Raw genomic sequence first — 10,756 nt, 5'->3', positions numbered from 1 at the left:
GGGCCCACTCAGGGCCTGGGGAAGGGCAGGCAGCTTCCGGACCCCATTTCTCAGACTAACGGTGCACCTTCCCCACAGGAGCCGTTCCGTGTGGGCTCCCACACCCTGGGGAGGAGCAGGGAGAAAAGAGCGTCTTTCTCTTTTGCTAAAAGGTGTGTGTGTCTCACTCAGCAGCCGGGGTAATTTTAACTCAGAGGCTGACCCAAAAAATGCCACTGGTTGCTTCCCCCCCACCCCGGCCCCTGCCTTCCTCCCACAGCCTGGACTGGGAGGCCCGGTGGCGGCGGAAGCCCCTGCCCAGCTTGGTGGGCCCCGCTGAATGGGGGGTTTGTGTGCAGCCAGAGGGGCGGGAACTGGAGACCTGCCCGCCGCCGGCCCCGCCCTCCAAACCCCGAGCCCAGAGCCCCGAGCCCCAGCCTGGCCGCGCCTCCAGCGCCACTCAGAGTGCACGCAGCCATGGCCAGAGCCCCCACGCTGGCCCTGCTCCTGCTCGGGCAGCTCCTGGCCAGGACCGAGGCGCAGGTGAGCACGGGGCGCAGGGGAGCTGGGCTCGCCCCAGCGGACTGGGGTGGGGGTCCAGGGCTCTGATGTCAGACATCCAGCAGTGCAGCCTGGGGGCCGCCCCCCACCCCAGCCGCCTGGGCCAGCCAGCGAGTGAGCCTGGGACGGGGAGACTGGCACAGACCTATCGCGACCACCAGGCTGAGCCCACAGACACCAGGCCTCCTCTGCGTGAGCCCAGGAGGCTGCCTGGTCCTCCCAGGCCAGGGTGCCGCCACCGCCAGAGACCACAATGTGGCCTTTGTTCCCAGGCTCCCTGCGGGTGGGCACAGCCCTTCCTGGCTGCACAGATGAGGCAGTAGACACTGGCAGGGGGCGGGGGGCATCGCTGAAGCCAGACAGGGTCATGGGCCCCTGTGCCAGGCCCCAGTGCTGCTCGACCCTGGGAAGAAGGGACACTCCATCGGACTGACCCAAGAGCCAACCAGGGGACCCACCTCGAGGGGGAGGGGTGAAAAGTCCCAGGTGCCTAATGACATTGTTCCATTTCAGAAAGTGGGACCTCGAGGTCCTCCTGGTCCCCAAGGGCCACCTGGAAAGCCGGGCAAAGATGGCGTTGATGTGAGTTTGGGGCGTGGGAAGGCCCAGGAGGGTTCTCTGGGGTTCCAGCTCTGGCTCCAACCTTTACAAACCCCTGGGCCTGATGGAGAGAAAACCACGTCCTACTTCGCAGGTCGGGTGATGTCGGGGTGATGAGCCAGCACCCGTATGGGATGTGAAACAAAGACGATCCTTGTTCCTACTTGGGACACACCCCACGGGGCCTGCTTGGGGCGGCGTGGGGGGGGGGGGCTGCATGGTGGTCTTTGACTGGAAATGTGGCACTGAAGTGTGTGCCCGGGGTCTGTGCTCCTGTATTCTGGGGGTTGGGTGTGGAAGTGCAGGGCCTGACCCTCTTTGTGGGTCTTGTTGGGGCTGCTGGGGGCTGAAGCCAGCCTTGGAGGGGCTTGGCCTGCACTGCGTCCCTGGTAGGTGCCCCAGGCCAGCAATATGGGGAGGCAGCTGAAATCCTGCAGCCTGCCCCCAGCGGCCGTCTGGGGTGGAAGCCCCTCCATCCAGCCACCTCCATGAAAGGTAGGGGCCCCCTCCAGGCATCTCCTCACCCATATTATCCCCTCTGAGTCCCCAAGGCCCTGCCTGGCCGTAGGTGGCCCTGAGCCTCCCCCTCAACCTGGACCCCACGCCTCTCCCGCCTGGCTGGGCCCTTGGCCCCCAAGGCTCCCGGGCCAGGCTGATCATTCCTCCTGTGGATGCGTCCACTCAGACCTGCCTGGAGCCTCGGTTAAAGGGTCTCAGGCCTGGAGGTCGTGGCAGGGAGGCCCGGGCTGCCTTCTGGGGCCTCACGGGTCTGGGGCTGCCCCTCTGGACAGGTGCGGGCAGCAGGCCTCTCAGCGCCCACAGCGCTTCCTGAAGCTTCTCCGGCAGCGGAGGAGCTAGGGCTTCTTGGAGCCTTCCCCTTGGTTCTGGGGGTCATGACCCTGAGCCCTCAAAGTGATCCCCAAAAGCAGTGTAGGCCATGTCAGGGCTGAGCCCAGCCTGTCCAGCTAGCCCCTCTCCCCAGTGCCTGCCTCAGCACCTGGCCCTGGCGGGGAGGTGCCCTAGGTGTGGACGATGGGGTGAGGGGCTCCCGACTTGTCTTCCGGGGCAGGGCCCTGGGGCCCAGCTCTGCTCCCGGGGCGGGGTCTTCAGGGACCCTTGGTCACATCAGGGTGTCTCCCCCTCTGCAGGGAGAAGCTGGTCCCTCCGGGTCTGCCTGGGCCCCCGGTGAGTGTCCTGGCTGTTGTGGGGGGAGGGGTGGCCCCTTCCAGTCTGGAGGGGAGGGTGGGCCTAAAACAGAGGGGTCATTGACACCCCTTGCCACCACACTGGGCCCTGGGTTAGGGAGCAGGGCTGAGCCAGGAAGGGGGGGAGGGAGGGTGTGTGTAGGAGTCTGCGAGGCTCTGGGAGGTGCGGGCTTTGAAGCTTTCTTTGGGCCAGTGCCTGGACAGGCGAGGAATGCAGCCCCGCGGGGTAGCTGGCCAGAGGTCCCCAAGTGAGTCCTCACCGAGCCGTGTGGGCCCAGGGATTGAGGGCCCCACAGTCAGCCCTTGGCCGGAGAGGCGGACGTGTCCAGGTGCATGTCCTGCAGATGTGAGCAAGTAGGGGGCCGCTAGAGAGGGATGCCCTCCTGGGGCCAGTGAGGGGTTGGCAGGTGACCCCAGCTGGGTCGGGTCTGCAGCACAGGGACAGGGCCGGCCTCGTGGAGAGAGGCCCCTCTTGCGTCGTGGTGGTGCCCGGACTGGAAAACACAATTTCTTGGTGAGGCCAAGGCTCCCGTTGGACCTTCCTCACACCTCTGCCCTTCCCCCACAGGGACCGAAAGGGGCTGCGGGGAAGCCGGGGAAACCAGGAGAGGCGGGGCTGCCGGGGCTGCCTGGCGTGGACGTGAGTGTGCCTGCGCTCTCTGCGCCTGCCCTGCCCTCCAGGCCCCCTCCCCTCCCGTGAGCCCTCCCCCTCCTTTGAGCCCCCCTCCCCTCTGGGCTTGGACAAGTTCCTCCCCAGGCCCAGGAGTCGAGGTGAATTGCTGCTCTCTAGCTGGGCCTGCTCTGGCCTTTATCCCAGAGCGTAGTCTGGCCTTGGCCAGCAGAGGACAGAGCCCGCCCACAGTAGAGGTGAAAGTCCCACCAGCTCCTGCCTATCTGGGAACAAACACCCATTATCCAGGCCCCTTTGAGCCCCAGCCCGTTGGTCATCAGGGGCTCAAGGCCTGGCCCCAAGACCACGGGGCTGAGGTCTGGATGGGACTGCTGGGCTCGCCAACTCCAGCAACGGCTCCAGGAGCTGGGTTCCCTCTGGCTGCCTCCGTGTCCCCCAGAGGCTCTGGGCCCCCCGTGGACAGTGGATGGCCAGCACAGCTCGGTGCCAGGCCCGGGGGTCTTCTCGTCCGCTCTGGACTCGGTTTAGTTAGGGAAGGGCCCATGGCTGGTTCTCCCCTGCACAGGGGAGGGGTCACCTCCTTCCATGTGACCCCTCAAGTCCTGCCTCCCCCCAGGGTCTGACTGGTAGGGAAGGACCACCTGGATCCAAGGGCGCCCCTGGAGAGCGGGTGAGTGCCAGCAACACGGGGGGCGGCTGCAGGCAGCCCAGGGGCGAGCTCGGGGGCCCGGGCCCTGCAGGACCGCGGAATAGCAGGGGGACACAGGGTGGCAAGTGCACGGCCCCCCATTCCACACCCACCTCTGGGCAGGTTGTCCTGGCATTCAGACTGTGTTGGGGAGGCTGATACGGTTGGGGGTGATGGACCCCACATGCCCTCCTGCTCCCCGGGCCCGGGGTTGCCCAGGCTGTGCCCTAAGTCTGACCATCATTCCTGAAGCCCACTTCCTGACCGACCAGCCTCTGCAGGAAGGCTTTCTCCAGCCCCGCACGCTGTCCCCTCCCTCTCTGAGCAGTGACCGTCCCCCCAGCCCTGGGGTGCAGAGGGCAGGGGGCACAGGGAGAGACGGAGGGAGCTCGGCTGGAGGGGTGGGGACAAGGGCGAGAGTGGCAGCTGTGGCCAGTGGGTCCTTTGGTGCCGGGTGGACGGGGGTAGGTGAACTCCAGGGTCTCTGCAGGGAGCCTTGGGTGGGCAGGACGGGAGGGGAGTGGCCTCAGTACAAGGACCGTGTCTTCGGGAGGCTGGGTGACAGGAGGACTGGCGGGCCAGGCAGGCACCCGGGCTGCCCGAGGTTTGGGCTCCTCCGCAGGCCAAGGTGGAGGGTTCCGTGACCTCGGAATCCAACCACCAGGGGCTGGGACCAGTCCCAGGCCACTGGGGCAGCAGAGGGTGCCCCGCCAGGGCCCTGTCTCTGTAAATGAGGCCCCTCCTCTGAGGAGCGGTAGGCTGGATCTGGGAGGGAGGGAAACAGGTTTGCACACAGAGGAGGGGTGACTGGGCCCATCCCATCCCTGACACCGTTTCCTTCTCAGGGAAGCCTGGGACCCCCGGGGCCGCCGGGACTTGGGGTGAGTACATCTCTCCTCCTGGTGGGGGTCTGAGGGGCTGCAGGGTCCGACCAGGGTGAGGTCCCAGGCCCTCTCCTCTGCTGACCCTCTGGGCTGGGTCCTCTCTCCCAGGGGGTGTGGGAGGCTCTCCTGCACCCAGACCCCCTGAGCTGCTCTTCCCCACACCCACCCGGTCGGCTCAGGGGGAGAGTGGGGTGGTGGGCAAGCTCTGACCCCATGCTTGGCTTTGCAGGGCAAAGGCCTCCCCGGACCCCCTGTGAGTATCTACAACCCTCGTGGCCCCGAGCCCAGCGTGCCCACCACACCCACAGCCAACCTGGCTGTCAGGTCCCCAACCAGGGCTGGGGGGGCTTCTGTGGGGGACAGAGGCATGTGCCCCTGGAGTCTCAGTCCCTTCCGAGAGGGCAGACCGGCCCTGCATGGGGGTCTGGGAGTGGGCTGTGACTCCCCAGCTCCCCAAAGCCCTTGGGTGCAGACTCCCACCCCTCACTTCTTTACCTCCAGGGAGAGGCAGGGATCAGCGGGCTCCCAGGTGGACTTGGCCTCCGGGGCCCCCCGGTGAGTGGCTGCCCCGACCTTCCCCACTGCTGGGAGCAGGCGCTCTGCTTGCCAAGACCCCCGAATTCAACCACCAGGGGCTTCCCACCCTCCACCCTTCCCTTTCTGCCCCCACCCCCTGCCCCCTTCCCTTTCGTGATGGAAGCTGTGGCTGACATCCAGGGACTGGGACAGGCCCAACCTCAGGACACAGACCCTAGGACAGGCGGGGGGGCGGTAGGCAGAGCTGGGAGCAGCCCCCCAAAGACACCATCCGGAGAGGCTTCTCTCTGGAAGTAGCTGGTCCCCTCACCTCAGGTGGGGGCTGGGCCTGTGCACCTAAGTCATAACATCCCCCAGGGACCCTCTGGACTCCCAGGCCTGCCTGGCCCTCCGGGACCTCCTGGACCCCCTGTGAGTACCGGGCAGGGGCTCTGGGTGACTGCATGGTGGGCTTGGTCCTCTGTCCCCAAGCACCCCTCCCCTGGCCCTCACCCAAGATCTGTACCACACCCCTCCCTGACTGGGTCAGGGGCCGAGCAGAGGGTGGGGATGGTCAGGGCTTCTGTCCTGGTCACATGCCCTGCAGATGGGCCAGTAGCACTCGGTCTGACCACAGGAGGGATGAGGGCCCAAGGCCCCCAGTGGTCCCTGATGGTGAGGATGGGGCGGGGGGAAGGTGGGTGGGCAGTGTCACAGTCAGCCATCTCGTTCCAGGGTCACCCAGGGGTCCTCCCCGAAGGCGCTACTGACCTTCAGGTGGGCATTGCTCGCGAAGGGGCTGGGGTGCCTGTCTTGGTGGGAGGGGGTCTGGCCTGATCCCCTGCTTCAGACATCCATCTGGGGAATCAGCCTGCTCCCTCCCAGAAGGAAGGCAGAGATGGGGTCTGGGCATAGCCTCGCCCACCCCTCCCACCTCCCGCCTGTCCCGGTCCAGCTCTGCAGGAGCCACATGCAGCAGTGAGAATCCAAATTAGGCAAAACCCAATTGCACACAGTCCAGCCCCTCAGCTCAGCCGCACTCCAGGGCTCCAGCCGCCTGGCCACGGCGGCGGCATGGCCCGCAGACAGAATGTGCCATCGCAGAAGGTTCCGGACTGTTCACTGTTATCTTGGCCTTTGAGCTTCGTCACTGTGTCAAAGGGGAAGCGGTGGCGGGGCGGCCAGATCTGGGTCTCCGCCCGCGCTGCTGGGCCGGCAGCACGCTCTGGAAGGGAGAGCCGGCAGCTGGCTCACCCTCTGGGGCTGTCTGCCATCTCTTCTCGCCCCCACCCGCGTCCCAGAAGGAGGGGCCTCTTCCAGAATGAGAACAATGGCTGAGCCGCTGATGAGTCCGCCCAGACACTGTGGTCGATGGCCTCGGCTCCGTGCCAGATCAGTCGTGGAATGATCTAGAATCCTTAGGCCCCCACCCCACAGCCTCCCCAACACGGAGCATCCAGTCTGTGCCTGAGGGACACATCCTTCCTGAAGCGCGTTTGTGCAGGGGAACCGCCTGACGCTCGCTGCAGGGAGTGGGGCTCGCATGAAGGCGCCTTTGTGAGGCCGCAGACACTCACTGAATAGCTGCCTTGAACCTGTGGCGCCTGCACTGAGGCTGAGAAATTGGAGCCGGGCTGTGAGGAGGCCAGGGGCCTAGTGGCCAAGGTCTGGCTCCTACAGAGCCTGGGGCAGCCCTGAATGAGGCCCCGTGCGGCCCCGGGGACCCCTTCATATTAGGAATGACCCATCTCAGGGCCCCTGGTGCTGAGCTCAGTGTCGGGGTCTTGCTCAGAGTTCCCATGGGGTCCCTGTTGTCTTGGGGCAGGGGGTCTGACCACTCTGTTCTCTGACAGTGCCCGGCCATCTGCCCGCCAGGGCCCCCCGGTCCCCCAGGAATGCCAGGGTTCAAGGTGAGTGGTGTGGCCACAGGATGACTCAGACCTGAGCCCACCTCCACGCACTGAAAGAGGCAGCCCAGCACCTGTGTGGGCTGAGATGGGGGAGATGGGAGTCTAGAAAGGGGGGCTGGCTTCCCACCCTGCCTGGGGGCCTTGCTCTACCCCTCCAATCAGCGTGCATGCTCGCTGAGAGAGCTCTTTCCTGGTCCAGCTGCACCCTCGTGACCAGCCCTGTCCCAACCTGAGCTGTCTCCCCACGGAGCCTTGGCCCAGGGTGGGGGGGTGGGGGATGGGGGGTGGGGGTGGGGGAGGAGGTGTCAGGCTGTGACTCATCACCCACCACTGGCTTTTAGGGACCCACTGGCTACAAAGGGGAACAAGGAGAAGTCGGCAAAGATGGCGAGAAGGTACCCTGGTGGTGGCAGCTGGAGGGGAGGGCATTTGAGTGGTGGTGGCGGGTGAGTGGCTGCGGTGGCATCGAGGGCGTGCCTGACTGAGAAGCTTCTATGGACACGTCCCCAGCAGGCCTGGGCAGGCCCCACGGCTGGCCAGAGAAGTCTGGCTTCAGCTCGAAGTGGCCCCAGCAGCCCTGCCACCGTCCCGACAGCCACTGCCCGTGGAGGGCATCTTTTCCTCACCACAGGCTGGGGCTGAGCCAGGTGCCCTCCAGCATGGAGTGGCCAGACTGCCACTTGGGCAGCAGAGGGGGCCGCCCCAGCCAGGAGTGGCTGGGAGTCTGTCTCTGGAGGCGGGCCAGCATGAGGGGCGGAGCGGGCGGGCATGGAAGGGGTTGTGAGAGCTTGGGGCTGACCCCACCACCATCACTTTCTCCGCCTCCTCTGCAGGGTGACCCCGGCCCCCCTGGGTCCCCCGGCATCCCTGGCACAGTGGGGCTGCAGGTGAGTCGGGGAGGGGCTGGACAGGGTGATGATGTGGGATGGGAGCCCCTTGGACAGCTCGAGGCTGTGGGGGATGGTCCCTTCCTCTCAGGGTGCTGATCCCAAGGGTTTGTGGCCCCACCCCTCGAGGCCTGAGCTGAGGCTGAGGGCTTCTAGGGAAGCCACCAGGGCCACTCAGTGGCTCCCGGGGCAGGGCAGTCCTGGGGGGCTTTGGCCTGGCCCTGCATCTCCAGCTCTCTCCCCACAGGGCCCTCGGGGGCTCCGAGGACTGCCAGGGCCACTCGGGCCCCCCGGGGACCGGGTAAGTCTGCCAGCACCCACCCACCAGCACCCACCCGCCCGCACGTGACGGGCTTTGGGCCAGGCCGTCAGCACAGGCGGTTGGGGGGCCACCTCCAGACCTCCCCAGTGGCCACAGATGGGCTGTGTGACTTGGCGAGGCTGCCACTGAGCCCTCACTCGGTCGTCTCCAGAGCCCAGGTCCAGGAGGATGGGACAAGAGGGAGGCCTTGGCAAGCGTGGAAGGGGGCTTGGGGACCACTAGGTGGCTAACTAAGGAGGGGTCTGCTGGGGGTGCTCAGGGCGGGTGCTCGAGGCAGGGCCTTCCGCATGGAGCAGGGTCCTCTGTGGGATGCTGGCCAGGCTCAGAAGTGAGGCCCAGATGCCCCCTCTTCTCTACAGGGTCCCATCGGGTTTCGAGGACCCCCCGGGATCCCAGGAGCCCCCGGGAAACCGGTATGTGTGAGACCTGGGGGTGGAGGGCCCATGCAGGCCCAAGCTCCCTGTTCCCTTCTCTCTTCCTCACCCAGACGCCTCCCCAGCTCCCTGGGCTTCACTGTACTTTCCCAGGGCTGAGCCATTCTGCTGTGTGGGCACACCTGGGCATAACCAGTGGGCACACCTGGGCAGGTACCTGTGGGCACACCTGGGCACAACCAGTGGGCACACCTGGGCATAACCAGTGGGCACACCTGGGCATAACCAGTGGGCACACCTGGGCACAACCAGTGGGCACACCTGGGCATAACCAGTGGGCACACCTGGGCAGGTACCTGTGGGCACACCTGGGCAAGTACCTGTGGGCACACCTGGGGAGAAACTTTACCAGAGTCGTGGGTCTGTCCTTGATGGAAGATTTGCAGCTTCTCCCTCTGGATGGAGTGAGGTGTGGTGGGCATTCTTCTGGCCTCTGTGGCCCTCAGCAGCCTCGGTCCTGCCACCTCTGACCACTTGCAGGCTGATCCTGCCAGTCACCCCGCAGTCTAACTCTCCCACTTGCTTGAGTTGTGAACTCTGTCCTTGTCCCCCCTTGTCATTTCAGGGTGACAGAGGCGAGAGGGGCCCAGAGGGGTTCCGCGGGCCCAAGGGCGACCTCGTAAGTGAGAGGAGCTTGCTCCTCTGGGTCCTTCCTCAAAAGAACCTGGCCTGGGGGGAGGGGGAGGACACACGATGTCACATGCCACGGGACACAGGGGACGGCCCTTTCCTGCGGGGGCGGGGGGCGGTGAGCCATGGGCAGGTGGGGGCCTGGCCTGCCTGGGAGCCTCCACCCCATTTGCCCAGCAGCTCCTTGAAGCTACGGTCACCTGACAAGTCCCCCTGCCCCGAAGCAGCGGGCTGGGGCCATAGGACCCGGCTCCTGGGTGCAAATTCTGGCCACGGACACACATCCCCCGAGAGGCCTGGGCTCTAGTGCTTGACCTTGTGCCAAGCTGCACGGCTGCGAGATGAAGTAACACAGAGCCCACGCCTCCGGTGTTAAGCCAGCAAACGGGGAAGCTGAGAGGGGATCCGGCCATGGGATGACCTCCCCAAACTGGCACTTGCCTGTGGACACTAGCCAGTTCTTTCCTGGACTGAGCTGGCCACCCAACATGGCAGTGTCCGTGCGGAGGGCCCTGCACTGGGACTGGCCAACGCAGCTGTTCCCTGACCCAAGCACAACACCTGGCATCCAGGGCCACCGCCCCAGGTCACCGGGGAGCGATTGTGACAGTATGGGAGGGACGCCCCTCACTGTTCCAACGATCATGGCTTGCGTGTCTTTCAGGGCAGACCTGGTCCCAAAGGAGTCCCTGGAGGGGCCGGGCCTGTGGGAGAGCCGGTGAGTCCCGCGTCCCCGCGGCCTGTCCCTACACGGAGGGACTGTCTGCCCCGCATTCCTGTCGTCCGCACCCGTGTCCCCGCTTCAGGGGCATGTGGCCCTCGCGGGGCTCAGCACTCTGCTGTCAGCCTCCGCAGACGTATCCTGGTTGAACAGGCCCCCAGTGCCCACTTTCACGAGCCGGACATCCTGTGTTCACCTGGCCCTGCCAGGGTCGCAGGGCAGGCAGGGCTGTTGGCTGAGCTTCTCTGTAATCTGGGGGCACGTGAGGTGTAGGCGGGTAGGACCAGCAAACACACAAGCAGGACACCCACCCTCTGGCCATGCCCCTGCCCCCGCCACGTGCCCACACTCAGCCCAGACCCTCTGGGCTCCTCCCCACCCTCCTGGAGCTCAGGACACCTGAGTGGGGAGGCGGCTGAAGGCGGTGGGCAGAGGCACACTGCTGTCCCCTGCCTTCCCCAGACTTGGCTGTGTTCTCAGCTCCAGATGAGTCTAGAGTGTGGGGTCAGACAGGCCTGGCCCCAGCCTCAGTTTCCCCATCTGTAAAACAGGACTCCGCTAGGGACTGTGAGGAGTCTGGACAGAGGTGGAGGGTGGCACATGGTTCCACAGGCGCTCAATGAGCATCAGAGTGCATCCTCACCACCCCTCCCTGCCCGCGCCCCCTCCCTGAACATGCCCCGTCGCTGGCCGCGCCCCCTGCCATACCCGGGCCCGTCCGGGAACAAGCCCGAAAAGAGAAAAAATATCTTCCTTGCATATATCAATCAGAAGAAAAAAATTATGGT

The 10,756-nt window shown here is 65.7% G+C and overlaps 1 protein-coding gene across 1 annotated transcript in view; it reads left to right on the top strand.

Moving 5' to 3' along the window:
• Window positions 1–2,172: 2,172 nt before the first annotated feature.
• Window positions 2,173–10,756, top strand: part of COL9A3 (collagen type IX alpha 3 chain) — a 14,843-nt gene continuing 6,259 nt past the window's right edge. Inside the window, exons 1-16 of the mRNA XM_023748820.1 lie at window positions 2,173–2,177; window positions 2,289–2,325; window positions 2,914–2,985; window positions 3,593–3,646; window positions 4,510–4,545; window positions 4,778–4,801; window positions 5,050–5,103; window positions 5,443–5,496; window positions 5,800–5,841; window positions 6,918–6,974; window positions 7,316–7,369; window positions 7,808–7,861; window positions 8,109–8,162; window positions 8,543–8,596; window positions 9,183–9,236; window positions 9,912–9,979. Of these exons, the coding sequence (XP_023604588.1) occupies window positions 2,173–2,177; window positions 2,289–2,325; window positions 2,914–2,985; window positions 3,593–3,646; window positions 4,510–4,545; window positions 4,778–4,801; window positions 5,050–5,103; window positions 5,443–5,496; window positions 5,800–5,841; window positions 6,918–6,974; window positions 7,316–7,369; window positions 7,808–7,861; window positions 8,109–8,162; window positions 8,543–8,596; window positions 9,183–9,236; window positions 9,912–9,979 (773 nt within the window). The remainder of the gene's footprint in view (window positions 2,178–2,288; window positions 2,326–2,913; window positions 2,986–3,592; window positions 3,647–4,509; window positions 4,546–4,777; window positions 4,802–5,049; window positions 5,104–5,442; window positions 5,497–5,799; window positions 5,842–6,917; window positions 6,975–7,315; window positions 7,370–7,807; window positions 7,862–8,108; window positions 8,163–8,542; window positions 8,597–9,182; window positions 9,237–9,911; window positions 9,980–10,756) is intronic.

The sequence above is a fragment of the Myotis lucifugus genome, unplaced genomic scaffold, assembly GCF_000147115.1.
Source record: "Myotis lucifugus unplaced genomic scaffold, Myoluc2.0 scaffold_1868, whole genome shotgun sequence".
Taxonomy (NCBI): domain Eukaryota; kingdom Metazoa; phylum Chordata; class Mammalia; order Chiroptera; family Vespertilionidae; genus Myotis; species Myotis lucifugus.
Note: the sequence above shows the minus strand (reverse complement) of the source record. Positions and strands in the feature narration are given on the sequence as shown.